Raw genomic sequence first — 21,217 nt, 5'->3', positions numbered from 1 at the left:
ATTCGTTCCTGGAATGTGGGCGTCACTGGCAAGGCCAGCATTTATTGCCCATCGCTAATTGCCCTTGAGAAGGTGGTGGTGAGCTGCCTTCTTGAACCGCTGAACCAGGATTTTGACCCAGCGACGATGAAGGAACAGCGATATATTTCCAAGTCAGGATGGTTTGTAACTTGGAGCGGAACTTGCAGGTGGTGGTGTTCGCATGCGCCTGCTGCCCTGGTCCTTCTAGGTGGTAGAGGTCGTGGGTGTGGGAGATGCTGCCGAAGAAGCCTTGGCGCGTTGCTTGTTGTGCATCTTGTAGATGGTACACACTGCGCCGGTGGTGGAGTGAGTGAATGTTTAAGGTGGTGGATGGGGTGCCGATCAAGTAGGCTGCTTCGTCCTGGATGGCATCGAAATTCTTGAATATTGTTGGAGCTGCACTCATCCAGGCAAGTGGAGAGTATTCCATCACACTCCTGACTTGTGCCTTGTAGATGGTGGAAAGGTTCTGAGGAGTCAGGAGGTGAGACACTCGCCGCAGATATACCCAGCCTCTGACCTGCTCTTATAGCCACAGTATTTATGTGGCTGGTCCAGTTAAGTTTCTGGTCAATGGTGACTCCCCCCAGGATGTTGATGGTGGGGGATTTGGCAATGGTAATGCCGTTGAATGTCAAGGGCGGTGATTAGACTCTCTCTTGTTTGTCATAGTCATTGCCTGGCACGAATGTGACTTGCCACTTATCAGCCCAAGCCTGAATGTTGTCCAGGTCTTGCTGCATGCGGGCATGGACTGCTTCATTATCTGAGGAGTTGCGAATGGCACTGAACAATCATCAGCGAATATCCCCACTTCTGACCTTATGATGGAGGGAAGGTCATTGATGAAGCAGCTGAAGATGGTTGGGCTTAGGACATTACCCTGAAGAACTCCTACAGTGATGTCCTGAGGCTGAGATGATTGACCTCCAACCACCACAACCATCTTCTTTGTGCTAGGTATGACTCCAGCCAGTGGGAGTTTTCCCCCTGATTCCCATTGACTTCAATTTTACTCTGGCTCCTTGATGCCACACTCGGTCAAATGCTGCCTTGATGTCTCACCTCACCCATGGAATTCAGCACTTTTAGTACAGTGGTAGTGCCACACAACACAATGGAGGGTGTCCTCAGTGTGAAGATGGGTCTTCATCTCCATAAGGACTGTGCAGTGGTCACTGCTACCAGTGCTGTCACGGACAGATTCATCTGCGACAGGTAGCTTGGTAAGGACGAGGTCAAATAGGTTTTTCCCTCGTGTTGGTTCTCTTACCACCTGCCGCAGTGCCCAGTCTATTACTATTACTATATTACCATTACTAGATTTTTATTCCAGATTTATTTAATTAACTGAATTTAAATTCCCCAGCTGCCATGGTGGGGTTTGAACTCATATCTCCAGATCATTAGTCCAGGCCTATTGGATTTGTAGTCCAGTCACATAACCACTGTGCTACTGTTCCCGAGAAGGACAGAATCAATGAGAAAAACGAGTTGGATAGTATGATGCAGACAGCACAATGAGAAAACTGTGTGACAGCCCGACAGAGGCAGAGAGGTTGGAAGACAAAGACAAACAAAGTGACAAAAATGGGAAAGAAACAGGAATAGTGACTGGAGAAGTGCATTTTTTTGGCTTGAGAGTAATGGCATAAATCAACTGTACTATAGTAAACTAGGTGCTATACTGAGCTCCTGCCAGTATAAAATAGCATATCCTTTGCCTTACCATGGGAACTTTGTTTAAACGTATGTAATTTGTACATTTTAGATTTATTTTGTAATTATTGGCAGTACTAACTGGTTTTCAGAAAATTTCATCTTCATGGGAAATTTTAAAAGTTGCTATTTGGGAACATTTAAGAGCTGATTTGCATTAGTAGCTTTTATTTTTACACTGCATAATACTGCTTTGAGCAACAAAAGTTGTGATCAATGCAGTTTGAAAGAATTTAATTTGGTTTCTTGTCTGACCCTGAAAATTTAACAAGATAATCAGCAAAGAACTAATGATTAAGAATGCTTCCTAAGTTATTAGATTTCTTTAGTTTTTAAAATGTTTTTACTGTGTACTTCTTTACCAACAATGAATATTCTTTACTGGATTTTATTAAATTTTAGGAACTTCAGCTTTGCACTGGCCTTCAATCCTCTATCATCACTCTGTATATTATGTACCTTACATGGTCAGCAATGACAAATGAACCAGGTAAGTAGATTATTTTCCTCTTATAGATATATACTCCTTCCTCATTTTGCCATGCAAATCTAATTTTACCAGTTAATAATTAATTTTGATTTTGTTACTGCCTGGCAAGAAAATGATGTATCCTGTATGAGTACTTTTGCTGTGTAAGTTTTGATTTTTCTACTCTACTTACAAAAGAAAGCATTAATTATTCTCATTTTAAATTCAAATTTATCTTAATTTATCACATTGGATAGAATAATGTAGGTAAGGAAATCGACTACCATAAATGCAATCCCATTTTAAAGACACAGTCCCTGAAAATCTGTGGGTACTGCGATTCCAGCAATTTTGCTGGAGTCATGCCTGCAGGGAACCATTTGCTGGTTGAAAGAAAGTTATAGTTTGGTAGATTGTGTTGCAAGATTCTTTACCAGTTTTACTAAAATGGCAGTAACTGCATAGAACAATCACATCATCAGTTGCATCTGTTCAGTAATTTAAACAAAGGAGCATTGCAAAAGGTGAGTGCTGTATCAGGTACATTATGCAGTGTAGACACCATGATGGACATTCAGAGAGGTAGCTTTCCTGAAAGTCTTCCCAATATTGCAACACATTTTCAATTGTTCAATAAAGTGTTCAGCATCTTTTGAGGAAATTCCTATAGCCATCATTGAACTAAGAAGAAAGAAATGAACCAGCATGGGGAGTTAATTGTCATTAATGCTATCACAAGCTATTGCATTAACCAATCCTATCAAATCACATTAATTTACCCTAGTGCATCATGGTCCTCAAAGAGGTGAGGGGAAAGATCAGTTTGAGACAATGGGCTGAATTTTAATGGTGGGGGCGGGGGGGGGAGGGGCTTCAAAGCGATCGGGAAATCTGGGAGAATGGTTTTCCCGCAGGCCCTGCCAACTTTAACGGCAGGGCCTGATTTGAATGGGAAGCCTCTGTTTCCCATATGCAGCCAGCCAGATTGAGAGGCCACACAGAGGAGGGAGGGGGGAATCGTGTCGGGAGAAGATCGGGGGTGGGGAATCCCGAAGTGGATAGGGTTGGGATGGGGGTGGGGGGGAGGGGTCCGAAGTGGATCGGGAGCTGGGACAGGATTTGGGGGGGCCAAACAGAGTCGTGGGCCTGGAGAAGATCACAGGGTGGTCCGAAAAGGATCGGGGGCCAGGGCAACAGCATGGGGAGGGCAGAGGATGGGGGTGGGGCGGGGGTAGGCCTTGTGGAAGGGTTGGAGGCCTGGGGGTGGTCTCCGTTCGCGGAGGGTGGGTTAGGTAGGGACCCTCGATCCAGCAGGTTAGTGTACAGGCTATAGCTACCGCATTTTATGAAGTGTGCAAAACCCGACCAGCTGCAGGTTGAAGAAAAGGCTTTCAGCCTCATTATAATATTGAAATAGACAGCCCGCCTCCTGGGAGCGGATTGGCTACCCGCCCCATTCTGCCTCCCATCCCGCCTCCGTTAAAACCGGAAGTGGGCGGGCAGGAGGCGGGTTCAGGTCAGGATTCCGATTTTTAGCACTTTAACTGCCCTCACGCCCCCAACCCACCCTTTTTTTAGGTTAAAATTCCCCTGTTATTTTGAATGGTCCGCGCACCCAAAATAAATTAACAGGAACATTGCTTGTAATAATGTTGCTGAATCGCTTGTTACCTTCCAAGTGAACATGTAGCAGGTATAAGCAACATTATTGACTGATCTGTAATGTCAAAAGAGAACTGCCTTTGCAGGTTCCCGTACAGCAGGGAGGCAGCTACAAAGCTGAGACATCTGTAATAAAGAGACAACCTCAGCCACAGTGATGGCAATGCTGAGCTCTCCACAGATATTAACTTTTCTATCTTTGACTTCTTCCAGAGAACCAGGGAGGACATCTGCGATATAAGCTTATTTGCAGTTCACAAGTGTATCATTGGCCCTGATATTAACACAAAGGCGGGTTCCAAACGGGGGGGTGGTGCGGTCAAATTGCATGCGTGGAACCCGGAAGAAAATTTAGCGGGTCAGAATGTCCAATTTCAACTTGATTAGCCAATTAAATTTTTCCTTCCGGGTTTCGCATCTCCAAGCTGTGACAGTGGGTATGATGCGCTCCTGCATGACGCAATCTCAAGTTGACTATTTAAAGGGCCAATACAAAATTGGAATTTAGAGGAATTAGGAGGTTTTGGAAGGAGATGCTAAGAATTAGTAAACATGGATTCAGGACGAGGAACGCCAGCACCCAGATTTAATGTTGCTTCCCTTGACTTGCTGCTTGGTGCAGTCAGGAGCAGGAGGGAGTTAATTTTCCCCAGCAATGGGAGAAAGATACCTGCTGCTCTCACCAAGAAGGCGTGGTTGGAGGTGGCTGAGGAGGTGAGCAGCAGAAGCATTGTGCCCTTGGATGCAGTGCAGGAAGCGATTTAATGACCTAACCAGGTCACAAAAAGTGAGTACAATTGCCTTCATTGGCCTAGAAATTCGGTTGGTAGCGCCAGTGATTAGCGCCTAAAGAGCCCGAGAATTGGGGCGTTACCCAATTTTCGGGCGGGCGCAGTGAATATAGCGCCACCTCCCATATTGAGTATCCTTTTAGCGCCGGCGCTAACACTTTGCGCGCGCCCGCGGGCGCAGGCAGATCATGACGTCATTTCAGTGTGCAACGCCTTTTTGGCACCCCGGACCGGATATTCGGTGGCACCCGCAACCTTTCTGCCTGGCGCTATTAGTGACAGTTGGATGGAGCGTTCCCAGGCCCTTCTCGGACTTGGGGGGCGCTATTTAAAGGGGACAGCACTAGTATAAAAGCTGCAGCCATTTGGGCTGGCCATTCTGATCGTTGCTGGAGAGAGTTGCTGACCTTCTGTTGGACAGTAATTTTCTCATTGAGCCTTCGGAGGCACTGGCACTGGCAGCTTGAGGGCCCGGCTCCCGAGCTGGTGATGCAGCATCTGAAAGCAGGGAGGTGGAAGAGTGGCTTTAGCAAAAGGACAGCTTGGCAGCAAGGGATGACAGATTGCGGCAAGGCTATGACATGGGTCCACAGTGAGAAAGCATGCTGGCGGGGGGAACAAGTGGAAGGAGACAGTTGTAAAAGGTGAGAACCTTACCATCGCTGTCGACAATGGGGTCGGCAGCTGCAGTGGTTACAGGACCACTCGGACGTCCTCCAAGAATCTGGTGGACTCTCTCCTTGAGATCCGTGAGAGTGACCACTTGTGGAGGTCCTCCACCGGTGCGAAGCTGGTCTTTGCGAATCCTCGCCAGCTTGGACTGCAGGGGAAAGGAGGGGAAGTTATGTTACATGATGCCCTGAGTGATCATCTCATGCCCCCCATGGTGGAAGAGCCCTTACATGATGCCCTGAGTGATCATCTCATGCCCCCCAAGGTGCAAGAGCCCTTACATGATGCCTTGAGTCAAATGTGCATGTATGTGCCCAGAAAGGGCCATGGGTGCTTGCTGGCAGATGGCCAATGGGGCACAGCCCACCCTGTAGCCATAAAGTCAGGTGCAAATGAAGGGATGCAGAAGTTTGCTGAAACAACACTCACCCTCACGACCCGAGTGAGGTCGTTGAATTTCTTTCTGCATTGGACAGGGCTCCTGGTCACCATGCTGCTGGAGTTGACCCTCTGGCATACATCCCTCCAAGCTCGTCGGTAGTCCTTATGATTCGGCCTCCTGCCATTGTCTGGGTAGAGAACATCTCGCCGGCGCTCCACTGCGGCCACCAATTGCTCCAGAGCCTCATTGGTGAAGCGCTCTGCTCTCTGTCTCACCTTCTCCATCTGGTCCAAGTTTTTAGCACCAGAGAAGGGCCTGCGCCGATTCTGAGGCCTACAAGGCGCAGAGTGTGGATGCTGAAGCTGACTGACCCACCCCTTTAAGAGCTGGCTGGCGCCTGGAAGTCTCATGGTCATCGGTAATTGAGAGCACCTGCGCTGCGCCCGTCCACTCCGATATTGGGTTGCGCCGGAAGTTTAGCGCCTTAGGAGTCCCGTGTAACGCCTGAATTCGCGCCTCAATCACCTTTAGGGGCGATGCAACCCAATATCGCGCCAGGTGGCGATAAGTTGCGTCTGGCTATAAACTTTGCGCTGCGCCAATTCTAACGCCCCAAGCGGGGCTATACCCAATTTCTAGGCCATTATGTCTTGCTAAGCCTACTCCATCACATCACTCCTCACACCCACTTAAGTTTCAACAGCACCCATCCTTCACTTTCTATGCACTTCCTAACCTCCCCATTTATCCATTCACTGCTGCCATTCACCCCAATCACATAATCATAGAATCCTAAAGCACAGAAGGAGGCCATTTGGCCTGTCGTGCCAGTGCCGGCTCTTTGAAATACAGGAAACTTTCTGATATCCGGCACCGACGGGACCGGCGTGATACCGATGTATCAAAAGTTCCGGAGTGGTGAGCGGATTATCTACCCAGGCTGTTTTTAACTAAGAAAAATTTAAAAATCAAGAAATGTGCAATATACAGTAATTGGGTACTCACCTACAGAATGTTGTGTTAAATGGATGGTGAAAGATGCTTGATTAAGTACAGTACTGCCAGTTGATGGTAATCCATAACTCTTTAATAACTTAACAGTAAAACAAAACTTATAAACGACTTAACACTAAAACAAAACTTACAAACGACTGTGCAGTGCACCAAAACTTAAACGACTGTACAGTACTGTATAAAGTACTGTACGGTGGTTGACTGTACACTTATTCCAAGCCAACTGGTTCATCAGGATCATGCACTTCAACAGATTGTTCAGGCACTTCCACTGCTCCAACTCTTTTGGAAGCTTTCTTAAACATGCCCCGGATGTCTGCTTGCTTAGTGGACTCTTGCCTTCTTTGTAGAAAGGTAGACTGCAGAATCATAACCCCCCCTTTATCATAATCAACTTTATTGTCATTGTTAGTGCACAAGTGCAGTACAACGAAATGTAGGCTTGCGGCTCCCGAGAGTGTACATTTAGATTAAGACATTTAAACATTCAACATACATTTGGCTTGTAATACATTAACATAAACATAACCATAATAAAGTGCATTAGCAGATGTGCAGGCTTTAGAGTTTATTTGTGGAGTTCAGTAGGATGACCGCCCTGGGAAAGAGGCTGTTCCTAAATCTGGTCGTACGGGTGCGAATGCATCTGTAGCGTCTCCCAGATGGCAGGAGGGCGAACAGACTGTGGCTGGGGTGGGTAGAGTCTTTGATGATGGTCCATGACCTCCGTAAACAGCGTTTCTGGTATATGTGCTCTATGGTCGGTAGCCGGGTGGCGGTAATGCGTTGGGCAGTTTTGACTACCCGCTGCAGGGCTTTCCGGTCATAGTAGCTACAGCTGCCATACCATACTGTGATACAGTTCGTCAGGATGCTCTCTATTGTGCAGCGGTAAAAGTTAGAGAGGATCAGGGGTGACAGGTTACATCCCTTCAGCCTCCTTAGGAAATATAGATGCTGCTGGGCCTTCTTCACCAGAGAGGAGGTGTTGAGGGACCAGGAGAGGTCTTCTGTGATGTGGACTCCGAGGAACTTAAAGCTGTCCACCCTTTCCACCATAGCCCCATTGATGTGAATGGGGGTGTGACTTCCGCTTTTAGACTTCCTGAAGTCCACAATGACTTCTTTGGTTTTCTTGATGTTAAGGGCCAGGTTGTTATCGGCGCACCACTTCACGAGATGCTGGACCTCCTCCCTGTAGGCTGACTCATCGTTGTTGGTGATCTGGCCTACTACCGTGGTATCATCCGCAAACTTGATGATGGTGTTGGAACCATGAACAGCCACACAGTCGTGGGTGAAGAGGGAGTAGAGGAGGGGGCTCAGCACACATCCTTGTGGGGCCCCCGTGTTCAGGGTCAGGGGGGGGAGGTGTGGTTACCTAATTTGACAGACTGGGGTCTGTTTGTTAGGAAGTCCAGGGTCCAGTTGCAGAGGGAAGTGTTCAGGCCAAGAGTGTGGAGTTTGGTGGCCAGCTTGTTGGGGACGATAGTGTTGAATGCTGAGCTGTAGTCTATGAACAGCATTCTGATGTAGGTCTCTTTACCATCTAAGTGATTCAGTGCCGAGTGTAGAGCAGTTGTGATTGCATCCTCCGTTGATCTGTTTGCACGATAGGCAAACTGGTGTTGGTCAAGAGAGGCGGGAACACTGGCTTTGATGTGAGCCAGGACCAGTCTCTCGAAACACTTCATTATGATGGTTGTGAGTGCGACAGGTCGATAGTCGTTCAGGCACGTCACAGCCGTTTGTTTTGGCACAGGAATAATGGTAGCGGTCTTGAAGCATGTAGGGACTACTGCCTGGGCCAATGACAGATTGAAGATGGCGGTGAAGACATCAGCCAGCTGATCAGCACATTCCTTGAGTACCCGTCCAGGGATGCTATCCGGTCCAGCAGCCTTTCGTGTGTTCACTCCGCGTAGAACACCCCTTACGTCGGAGGTCGACAGAGTGAGCACCTGGTCTTCCGGGGGTGGCAAGGCTTTGATAGCCGGCTCCCTGTTGTCCCTGTCGAAGCGAGCGTAGAAGTTGTTAAGCTCCTCTGGAAGGGAGGCATCGCTAACCGGGGGGCTGGTGTTTTTGCTCTTGTAGTCAGTGATGGACTGGATGCCTTGCCACATGCGCCGGGGGTCCGAGTTGTTGTGGAAATGATCCTCTATCCGCAGTGTCTGTTTCCTTTTGGCAGTCCTGATACCCTTTTTTAGGTTGGTCCTAGCTGCACTGTAAGCCGCCGCGTCGCCAGATTTAAATGCTGCGTCGCGTGCTTTCAACAGCGAGCGGACCTCTCCGTTCATCCAGGGTTTCTGGTTGGGGTATGTCCTGATATTTTTATGGGTCGTGACGACCTCAACGCAACTGTTAATGTAGAATAGCACTGTGGATGCGTATTCCTCGATGCCATTATGGGCAAACATGCCCCAATCAGTGCGTTCGAAGCAATCCTGAAGTTCCGAGACTGCCCCCTCTGGCCATACTTTCACTGTTGTTCTCACTCTTTTGATGAGCGGTTTGTATGCCGGGGCTAGAAACAGGGAGAGGTGGTCAGACTTCCCAAGGTGGGGGCAGGGAATGGCCTTATAAGCATCTACAATGCTCGTGTAGACTTGATCCAGTGTGTCCTCCCCTCTTGTGGGGCAGGAAACATTCTGGTGGAATTTCGGTAGTACAGTTTTTAGGTTTATGTGATTGAAGTCCCCCGCGACGATACAAGCTCTGTCTGGGTGCGCAGTTTGTTGTTCGCTGATGGCCCTGTAGAGGTCCTTCAGTGCTAGTTTGGCATTAGCGTGTGGTGGGATGTAGACCGCAGTGATGATAACAGCCGTGAATTCCCGAGGCAGGTAGAAGGGTCTGCACCTTACCATGAGGAATTCCAAATCAGCCGAACAGGATCTATCGATTATGTCCGTGTTAGTGCACCAGGCATTGTTAGTGTAAATGCACAAACCGCCTCCCTTGCTCCTACCGGAGTCTGCAGTTCTGTCGGCGCGGAAGACCGTGCGTCCTTCTAGTTGGATGGTGGTGTCAGGGATGCCGTTGTTCAACCAGGTCTCTGTGAAGATCATGGCGCAGCATTCCTTTGTCCTTTTCTGTGAGGAGAGATCAAGTTTGATCTCGTCCATTTTATTTTCTAGTGACCTGACGTTGGCCAGGAAAATACTTGGGAGGGAGGGTTTGTGTGGGGCCCTCTTCAGCCTATTTTGGATTCCGGCCCTCTTACCCCGCTTCTGCTTGCGTTCTCTGCGCAGTCTGCGCCGACTTCCGGCTGGGGAAGGATGCCACGCTGGTCCCGCCATTTTTTTTTTTTTATGGAGCTGCATAACTTCTTGGGCAGAATAGCAAGAACGGCTTTCAGCAAATTTCATGAATGAAGCAAGATCTGCTGCAGCTTTAGCCCAAGAAATCTTGTTCACTTCAGAAATCTCATCGTCTTCATTTTTCATCACACTTTCCTTTTCTTTCTTTGGATTCAAAACAGTCTCCATTATTTCATCATCACTTAGCAAATGCACAACAGCAACTTCTCTATCTGCATCAACCCACTGCTCAATATCACTTTCACTGAGGTGATGTAGAGGGTTTGCTGGGCCTACATCTTTCACCATGTCAGCTGTTGTGTATGTACCTTTAAGAGAGAACTGCTTTTATACTGTAGTACCGGCAGTGACCACACCTGTATATAAAGCTGTAGCAGGCTTCTGTACTTTCAGTTCCAGCATACCCTCTGTTCAATAAACACCTGTTATTATCGTTCTCCTGCAGTCCGTGTGTTATTGATACGCGGACCCTACACTGGCGACGAGCAGGTTCGAACTCACCTGCAGTACTGCATCACCTCACGGGGATCCATCCCTGAAAAGAAGCTTCTTGGAGGTCGAAGTCAGAGCAACGGGCGTCGACCGCGGGCAACTGCCCAGTGATCCATCGGAGTTCAGGGAATCGCAGGGGAGGCTGTGGAGAGCTGGGCTTGGCTCCCCAGTCAAGCTGTTCCAGCAAATCGTGCTGGTAGCAGGTAGTGCGCTGACCCTTCCGGACTGCGGCGGGCTTGAGCTCGATCGAGCGGCTCTGCAAAAGGGCCGTGCAGCGTCGTCGGGAAGGAAAAGAGAGAGAGAGGGTGGAGCGCACAGGGCGCGGTCGGTGCTCAAGAGCCGGGCAGCGTTAGAGAAGATAAAACGAGGGGAAGGAAAAGAGAGACGCGTCGAAGCCGCGGGGCGCCGCCATTACTCTTTAGAACGCTAGGAGCAGCGTTGGCAGCAAGGGGAAGAAGGAAAAGCACGGGAGGCGCCATTTTATTCCATTGGGGAAGAAGGAAAAGCGCGGGAGGCGCCATTTTAATCCATTGGGGAAGAAGGAAAAGCGCGGGAAGCGCCATTTTAAACCACCCAAAATGCCGAAGAGTGGCAGTATCACTGCTTTCAACAACGAAATAGAAGACTGGACCATGTATGTGGAAAGAATTGAAGTGTACTGCAAGGCAAATGAGGTGGCCGATGGAAAGAAGGCATCGGTATTATTAAATTTGATGGGCGCGAGAACGTACGGCCTATTGCGGAATTTAATTACCCCAGCTAAACCAATGGAGAAAAGCTTTGAAGAGATTGTCAATATCTTACAGGAACATCTAAACCCTACACCGCTGCTGATAGCAGAAAGATTCAAGTTCCATAAAAGAAACCAGCACAAAGATGAGAGCAATGCTGACTATCTTACGGAACTACGCAAGTTACCGAAGCACTGCCAGTTCGGAGCAGAACTGGCAGACACCTTAAGGGATAAGTTTGTCTGCGGGCTCCAGAGTGAAGGAACCCAGAAACGACTACTTTCGGAAAAGGACCTGACGCTGGAACAGGCTTTCAGCATGGCAGTATCCTACGAAGCAGCAGCACGGGGAGCTGCGGAAATACAACAGAAACCACAAGAATATAGCACTAATGAAATGGCATATGGAGCAGAAAAGTGCTATCGCTGCTGCAGAACAACCCATGATCAGAAGGACTGCTGGTTTAAGGACAAAGTATGCAGGCAATGTGGGAAAGTGGGACACCTAGCAAGAGTCTGCAGGTCGGGAAAGAAAACCAACACTAAACGAACTACTAAGAAAAAGTACAAGAAAGTAAAAAAAATGACGGACAGTAGTTCAGAAGATCAGGTGAGTGATAATGATTCCGGGAGCAGGAGACTAAGTTGTCTAAAGTTACACAACGTGATCGCAAAGGAGGATCACTGAACCATTTGGGTCACGCTCATGATAGCAGGGTCCCAAGTAAAGATGGAATTGGACACAGGATCAGCCCTAACTGTCATGAATCGACGAGACTATGAGCGGCTATTCTCACACATACCCTTGAAGGACACATCCATTGTATTGAAGACATACACGGGGCAAAAAGTCTACCCCAGAGGAAAAATAAGGGTGCCCGCTAAATACAACGGCAAGGAAACACAGAAACTGTATCTATATATACTACAAGATGGAGGACCACCATTATTGGGACGTGAATGGATCTGAAAAATACAATTGGATTGGCATTCCATTCAGGCGCTAACTGTGGCTGACAAAAAGGACGACGACGTCACACCTGGACGACTGTCAAAAAAATTCTAACTGACGCGAAAGAGGTGTTCCAACAAGGACTTGGGATTCTAAAAGGAGTGACGGCAACGATAAAAATTGAAGATAACGCAAACCCAAAATGTTTTAAGGCCAGACCGGTACCGTACGCGATCCGCCCAGCCGTTGAAGCAGAGCTGGAGAGTCTGGAGCGTTCGGGTGTGCTGTCCAAGGTGGACTGGAGCGAGTGGGCCACACCCATCCTTCCTGTAATGAAGAAATCATTGAGCAGCACGCCTGGGGAGCCGAAGAAGGTTCGCATCTGTGGGGACTTTAAGGTAACTGTGAACCCAGTCCTGCACACAGTGCAATATCCACTTCCACGGATAGAAGATATTTTCGCCTCACTATCTGGAGGGAAACGCTTTACAAAGATTGATCTGGCCCAAGCGTATCTACAAATGGAGGTGGAAGAAGCATCTAGAAAATACCTCACGATAAACACTCACAAAGGTCTTTACCGGTACAACTGACTGGTATTCGGGGTAGCATCAGCCCCGGCTATTTGGCAGAGGGCAATGGAACAAGTCCTGCAAGGGATCCCGGGGACCCAGTGTTATTTGGACGACATCCTGGTTACGGGTGAAAATGACAGTGAACACCTTGCCAACCTGGAGCAGGTGCTCACTAGATTACAAGAATATGGGCTACGAGCCAACCGCCCCAAATGCGAGTTTTTCAGGAGACAAATCTCGTATTGTGGCCACATGATTGATGAGGAGGGGTTACATCAGTCCCCAGACAAGATTGAGGCAGTAGTCAAGTCTCCAGCACCGGAAAATGTTTCGCAACTGAGGTCGTTTCTCGGGTTGGTGAACTACTACCATAAGTTCTTGCCGAATTTATCTACAATTCTGCACCCACTGAACGCCCTGCTGCAAACTGTTGCCAGCATTCTCGCCAAGGAGAGAACAGCTGTCAGTGTGCCGGGGGACCTTGATGTGTGGATCCAGAGTGGTAATTCCACCCAAGTTGAGAGATAGAGTGCTCAATGAGCTTCATGAGGGTCATCTGGGAGGGGTAAAAATGAAGAGCCTAGCCAGGGCGTTTGTGTGGTGGCCGGGAATCGATAAAGAAATCGAGGATATGACCAAGAGATGCACAGGATGCCAGAAGGTCCAAAACGCTCCACCACAGGCCCCGCTACACCCATGGGAGTGGCCCTCATCTCCATGGCAACGGGTACACATTGAGTCCATAAATGGACCAGCAAAATCAATGTTTTTAATCGCCGTGGATGCACATTCGAAATGGCCAGAGGTCATCAAAATGTCCTCCACCACCACGGAGAAAACTATTGCAGTCCTACGGACCATCTTCGCCAGGAATGGCTTGCCAGAACAGATTTGCTCTGACAATGGACCACAGTTTGTGTCCGAGGATTTCCGGAGGTTTTTGAGGAATAATGGGGTAAAACATTACACATCTGCCCCATATCATCCAGCCACAAATGGATTGGCTGAGAGGTTTGTTCAGACCTTTAAAAAAGCAATAAATGCGATGTATAACGACGACATACCACTACAACACAAGGTGGATAATTTCTTGTTTGCTTACCGGAATGCGACACATGCAGTCACCAATCAAGCTCCAGCCATAATGTTCTTTAACCGAAGGTTAAGATGTCACCTGGATTTGCTCAAACCAAACATAAGACGAGATGTTGAGGATAAGCAATTCCAGCACATCAATGAGAAGCCAACCAGGAGCTTCAAGATAGGGCAACCAGTCTTGGCCCGTGACTACCGAAAAGAAAAATGGCAGCCAGGAACGATATGCACACAGCAGGGACCACTAATGTACACAGTGGACATTGGAGAGAGCATCGTGAGACGCCATGCTGACCAGATTCTAGAGTCACAGGAACAAGTCAAACCCATACCACGAGCATGCGCACCTGGTAATGAACCCGAAGTACAGATTGCGTCTACCTCAGAATCAGTGGTATTGGAAGCTGACAAACCAACCAATGACAATGAGCCAGAATGGACTCCGCCGCAAGAACAGGATACTCAAGAAAGGCGCTATCCAGCCAGGATCAGGAAGCCTCCTCAAAGACTGAATTTATAAATGATTACATCAGTTGATGTATATAGTACAGAGAAAATTGTAATTGTAATTAGTTATTATTTAATTGTTAAATGAATGTTATGCACTGTTTATCTAAAAGGGGAGGAATTGTTGTGTATGTACCTTTAAGAGAGAACTGCTTTTATACTGTAGTACCGGCAGTGACCACACCTGTATATAAAGCCGTAGCAGGCTTCTGTACTTTCAGTTCCAGCATACCCTCTGTTCAGTAAACACCTGTTATTATCGTTCTCCTGCAGTCTGTGTGTTATTGATACCCGGACACTACATCAGCCATTTCCATTACTGCAGTCTTCCGCGGACGAAGATTGAACCCACGAAATTCCTCCTCTGAAGAAGAACCTTCAGCAAACATTACAGAAGGCCACAATTTGCACCAGACTTGTCTCAAAGTGTGACCTTTCACCAATTTCCAGGAACATGCAACATTAAAGATGGCATCTTTAAGATTGTATTCCTTCTGAAATGCCTGAATACCTGTATTGTCATCTTGGCTTATCAGTCTACGTAGGAAGTCTTTCTTGTAATGACACTTGAGATTTTGGATAACGCCCTGGTCCATGGGTTGTATGAGAGAAGTTACATTTGGTGGCAAATAAATGGTGAAAATATTTCCAGAAACCAACTCGGATTCATGCGGTTGGGCTCTACAATTATCCAGCAATAAAATGCATTTGCTATCTTCAGGTTTCCTTATTCTACGGAAATGTTCCCTCACAGATGGAGCAAAAGTATGATGGAACCAATTTGAAAAGATTTCTTTATCCATCCAAGCATTTGCTTGAGCTTTGTACTCAACAGGTAAGTGCCTCACATTTTTAAATGCACGGGGATTTTTATACTTCCCAATGACGAGAAGTTTAACCCGGTGTGATCCAGCAGCGTTCACACATGTTAGCACGGTTACACGATCTTTATTTTTCTTGTAACCTGAAGCATTAGCCTCACTAGCCCCAGCAAGTGTTGATTCTGTCAAAAACCTCCAAAATAAGCCAGTTTCATCGGCATTGTATAACTGTGCTGGCGACAAATCATGTTGCTGCACAATCCGATTGAAATAATCGCAGTATTCTTCTGCGGCGTTGTGATCAGCTGATTTCTTCTCCCCGCAAACATCGAGTCGTCGTATCCCATGCCGTGCCTTGAATCACGATAGCCATCCATCAGAGAAAGCACACTTGTCAGTGAGCTCCATCTTTGCGTAAAAATCCTTTGCTTTTTCGATTAGCATGGGTCCGGAAATCAGAACACCCTCTGAACGCTTCAGAGCAAACCACTCAAAGCACGGTTTCCAGCTCTTCAAGTTTAGGCTTACGAAGCGTGCGCCGTTTCTCTACAGTCTTAGATGTCTCCGAGCTTGCATAAAACTTGAGCAGCTTATCCTTCTGCGCTTTGATGTCGTACATTGTTGACGAACCAATTTTGAATTCTTTCATAATGTGCATACGCTTCGCTCCCATTTCTAGTCGTTTGCATATATCAATTTTCTGTTTTAAAGTTAACACCACTCTCTTCCTTTTGGTTGGATCAACTTTTGGGATTTCCATAATGCAGTCCAATGAGTTGCAACAGCGTTGGAGACACACAGTACTGGATTGGAACCCCAAAAAATGGCGGATCAGAAGAGGCTACCGGCAGCGTGGGAGAGTGAGACTCCTGATGCAGGGTTTCTGAGGTGTTCCGAGTTCCGCTGGCGCCAAGAGGCCGAGTAGTGGCAGTTTGTAGAACTACCCCCACTGACGAACTCGGCAACCGTTGGAGACTCGGACTTGGAACCGGCAACATTGCCGGTTACTGAGGCGCTGTTTTCGGGGGGTGAATTCTGCTGGTAGAGCGAGGTTTCCGGACATACAACCTCCGGTTAAACCAAAGTTTCCTGTAGCTATCAAATTAGTCCCACTCCCCAGCTTTCCCCATAACCCTGCAAATTAGTCATCTTAGTACATGTCCAAGTGCCCTTTGAAAGTTCCTATGGAATCTGATTTCACCACACTTTCAGGAAGTGTGTTCCAGATCTTAACAACCTTCTGTGTGAAGAGATTTCTCCTCATTTCCCCTCTAGTTCCTTTGCCAATTATTTTAAATCTATGACCTCTGGTTACCGACCCACATGCCAGAGGAAACCATTTCTCCCTACTTTATCAAAACGTCTCATAATTTTGAATACCTCTATTAGGTCTCCCCTTAACCTTCTCTGCTCTAAGGAGAACAATCCCAGCTTCTCCATTCTTTCCACATAACTGAAGGCTCTCATCCCTGGTATCATCTTGGCAAACCTCCCCTGTACCCTCTCCAGTGCCTTGACATCCTTCCTAAATTGTGGTGCCCAGAATTGTACACAGTACTCCAGCTGAGGCCTAACCTAACCTAAATCCTTATGCAATGTGATGCAGGAGATGTCTGATAGTCACTCTCACCAAATGCCCTGCATCCATCGGATGAATACGTGACCTTCAGTCAGTCACAGGTCTGTTCTTTCGCCTCTTGTAGGAGTAGAGAGTGCAAACCACAAGGGAGAGGAGGAGGCCATAGAGATAAGTGGTACCTCTGCATCCCTGTCAATCGGAGGTGGAGAGAATGGGAACTTGCAGATGCCCGGTGACAGAATTAAAAATATCTCTGACACACATGCTGACTTTACTTCATCAACGATTGAACTATGAGAAGCCTGAGTATGATGATGGTTACTTTGCCAGGACCAATTAATATTTGTTTCTTTTATCTTCCAGGCCTTTCACACATAGAGCAACAGTCTATGGACATGCCCGACGACGATTCCTCAGAGGATCTCATTCCTTCTGAGGGTGCACCATCACAGGACCTACAGTCATGCAGCAGCACAAATACTCACACTTCGGTCGGTCCAGTTAGACAGTTAGTTGGTGATTCACAATTCACAAGTGAGCACGAGCAGACACGGGTGGCAGGGACAGCTGTGGAGAGTCCGCGTCAGGGGGCGCAATCCTCTTTAAGCTCTGCTCAGCTGGACACAGGTGGTTTACCCCACGGGCCATCATTGAGAAGAAGAATGATAGAGGTACATCAGCAACTTTGTGAGTTACTGACAGATATGCCACACACACTCTCCAGAATAGCGGAGAGCATGGAGGAGTCCAGCTCCAACAGTAGTGGCTTGGTGTCGCAGGTAATTGCAAGAATGTCTGCCATGGAGAGAGTGGCCGCCTCCGTGGAGCTTCAAGCACAGCTCTCAAATGAGTCTATGCAGGGCATGACCACGGCCATGCAGGAGATTTCTGCTGCCTTAAATAGGATGACAGATACCTTATCCATGGCCTTACAGCATGTCACTGATCTGCACCAAGCTGCTCTCCATCAGAGTGGTAGGGATAATGTTGTGCTGCCCCAGGAGAGGGATGATGGCGAAAGGGGACATGGAAATGTGAACTCCACTCAAAGCGCTCACACGTTTTACCCGTTTCCCCGCCCTCAGCCTGTACCCAACGCGTCACCAATGGCCAAGTCTGCCGCTGCACAGGGGCAGGTGCAGCACTCTTTGGCAGAGCTCTAAGAGGTCATAGGTAAGGAACTATTTGCTGGTCATCTCAGCAGTGAGAGCAGAGATTTGAGCAGCCTGCCTCTACCTCTGCTGAAACCACAGGGGATGTACCTCACAGAAGCGGTAGGAAGTGTAAAAGAAAGCTATTATAATTCAGCAAGGGTATGCACGTGGGTGTTTGACAAAAGGTTATGTTGTTAAGTTTCCTTTCTTATAATGGCGCATAAAATTTTTGATTTGTACCACTGAAATAAAGAATCGATTTGCCTTCCAAAGTTAGGCTTTATTAACTTTAAAATTAGCAGCATATCTTTCTACATCCAGTCCCAACTAAAGCTAGAAAAGGACTGAATTTAAGGTAGCCACAACACATCATGTGATCATCAACTACCAATGAGATTACAACACATATCCCAAGGCAGTTAACAAACAACGAATCATAATACTTTTACTAATCAAGGAATAATCACCACAACCACTTCCACATCTTACCCACGATCGTGTCCCGAATAACAACTTGTCCTTTGAGTTGCTTCATGATGAATTCTATTATATTCAAGAAGGAGTTCGATATATTTCTTAAGGCTAAAGGAATCAAGGGTTATGGGGAGAAAGCAGGGACAGGGTACTGAATTTGGATGATCAGCCATGATCTCATTAAATGGCAGAACAGGCTTGAGGGGCCGAATGGCCTACTCCTGCTCCTATCTTCTATGTTTCTATGAATGCCAATACATGATGGGATGCATTGTGGTTGTGCAATGGATGTATGCTTGGTTGAAAGACTGTTTTGTGCAAAGGGTGGGGGGAGCGGGTGCGTGTGATGATGGTGGTGGGGTCGGAGCGGGTGGAGGATGTCAATTTAATTTTTTCCAGTGTGAGTCATTAGCTGAACTTTCGAGCTATTAGGGCATCCCTGGCTTCCCGGGCAGCAATGCACACGCCTGGTCTGGTGATGGGTGTCCCAATTTCATATTGTCCATCGTTAGCATCCTCCTTCTCATCTTCTTCAATATTCTTGATATTAGAAGATGATTGATGAGCACCTTGGACATCCTCCACTTCTAATCCTCTCTGTTGCGTAATGTTGTGCAGGACGCAGCACAACACTATCATTCTGGACACCTTCGCTGGCGAGTATAGAACAGTGCCGCCAGACCTATCAAGCACATCTTCAACATAGTGATGGATTGCTCAGTGACACACCTGGTGGTCATGTGGGTCTCATTGTAGCGCTCTTGTGCCTCATTGGTGGAGTTCCTCAGAGCCAAGTTTGAATAGAATATCCCTTGTCTCATACGAGCCAGCCCTTAAATCTATTTCCTGCTATGAAAAGGTCAGGAATGTTCGACTGCTGCTGTATAAAAGCATCATGACAGCTCTCATTGAGTCTGACACACACCTGCATGAAACTCTGGTGGTTGCACACCAGCTGTACATTGATGGAATGAAATCCCTTGCGGGTGATAAACACTCCTGGTTCATTTAGTGGTCCTCGGATTGCCACGTGTATGCAATCGATGGCACCCTGAACCTGTGGAAAGCCAGCCAGAGATGCAAATCCGACTGCCCGCTCATTCTGGCTATTGTCGTCGCAGGAGAATTTGACATAAATCACGCCCTGGCAAACAACCTATCCGTGGCCCGCCTTATCTATTTAAGAACATAAGAAATAGGAGCAGCAGTAGACCATTCGGCCCCTCGAGCCTGCTCCGCCATTCAATAAGATCATGGCTGATCTTTTACTTCAACCCCGCTTTCCTGCACTATCTCCATATCCCTTGATTCCCTTAATATCCAAAAATCTATCGATCTCTGTCTAGAATATACTCAACGACTGAGCCTCCACAGCCCTCTGGGGTAGAGAATTCCAAAGATTCACCACCCTCTGAGTGAAGACATTTCTCCCCATCTCAGTCCTAAATGGCCGACCACTTATTCTGAGACTGTGACCCCTGGTTCTAGACTCCCCAGCCAGGGGAAACATCCTCCCTGCATCTATCCTGTCAAGTCCTGCAGGAATTTTGTATGTTTCAATGAGATAACCTCTCATTCTTCTAAGTTCTAGAGAATGTAGGCCTAGTCTACTCAATCTCTCCTCATAGGACAATCTCCCCATCCCAGGAATCAGTCTGCTGAACCTTCGTTGCACTCCCTCTATAGCAAGTATATCCTTCCTTAGGTAAGGAGACCAAAACTGTACACAATACTCCAGGTGTGGTCTCACCAGGGCCCTATATAATTGCAGTAAGACATCCTTACTCTTATACTCAAATCCTCTTGTAATAAAGGCCAACATACCACTTGCTTTCTTAATTGCTTGCTGTACCTGCATGTTAACTTTCAGTGATTCGTGTACAAGGGCACCCAGATCCCTCTGAACACCAACATTTCCCAATCTCTCACCATTTAAAAAATACTCTGCTTTTCTATTTTTCCTGCCAAAGTGGATAACTTCACATTTCTCCACATTATATTCCATTTGCCATGTTCTTGCCCACTCACTTAGCCTGTCTATATCCCCTTGAAGCCTCTTTGTATCCTCCTCACAACTTACATTCCCACCCAGCTTTGTATCATCAGCAAACTTGGATATATTACATTTGGTCCCCTCATCCAAATCATTGATATAGATTGTAAATAGATGAGGCCCAAGCACTGATCCTTGCGGTACCCCACTAGTTACAGCCTGCCAACCCGAAAATGACCCGTTTATCCCGACTCTCTGTTTTCTGTCTGTTAACCAATCCTCAATCCATGCTAGTATATTACCTGTAAGAAGTCACACAACACCAGGTTATAGTCCAACAGCTTTATTTGAAATCACAAGCTTTCGGAGCGCTGCTCCTTCATCAGGTGAAGTGGAGAAATGCATAAAGACACAGCTTATATGGTCAGATAATCATGTCAGATGTTTACAGGTAATGTTTCCAACTGCCATTTATCACACCTCAGCAGAGAGATAATCATAGCAATCAAAGGTGTGAATGGTATCCAAACAGGTCAGTCAGGAAAACATTACATCAAAGAACAATGAGGTGGGGTCACAAGGGATCAAATATTGCAGATGCTGGGGTCTGTATGAAAAACAAAAAAACAGACAAAAAACATTTTTTTTGCTGGAAATCACAGCAGGTCCGGCCGCATCTGTGTAGAGAGAACAAGCCAATGTCGACTCGAGGATGGATGACCCTGCGTCAGGTGGGGTTACATGTAGCGTGACATGAACCCAAGATCTCGGTTGAGGCTGTCCTCATGGGTGCGGAAC

The 21,217-nt window shown here is 47.2% G+C and overlaps 2 protein-coding genes across 2 annotated transcripts in view; both read left to right on the top strand.

Annotated features, from left to right (window-relative positions):
- LOC147115006 (serine incorporator 1-like) overlaps nt 1–21,217 on the top strand; it is a 230,823-nt gene that overhangs the window by 158,701 nt on the left and 50,905 nt on the right. The window contains exon 7 of the mRNA XM_085993204.1: nt 2,143–2,230. Coding sequence (XP_085849330.1) covers nt 2,143–2,230 — 88 coding nt within the window. The remainder of the gene's footprint in view (nt 1–2,142; nt 2,231–21,217) is intronic.
- Nucleotides 16,643–18,554, top strand: LOC147115007 (uncharacterized). The gene has a single exon (XM_085993205.1). The coding sequence runs from the start codon at nt 17,092–17,094 to the stop codon at nt 17,959–17,961; it is 870 nt and encodes a 289-aa protein (XP_085849331.1). The 5' UTR covers nt 16,643–17,091; the 3' UTR covers nt 17,962–18,554.

Source organism: Somniosus microcephalus, chromosome 7 (assembly GCF_052327205.1).
Source record: "Somniosus microcephalus isolate GS21.2 chromosome 7, FLI_Smic_1.0, whole genome shotgun sequence".
Classification (NCBI taxonomy): Eukaryota; Metazoa; Chordata; class Chondrichthyes; order Squaliformes; family Somniosidae; genus Somniosus; species Somniosus microcephalus.
The sequence above is the reverse complement of the archived record's forward strand: the minus strand, read 5'-3'. Positions and strand labels throughout refer to the sequence as shown.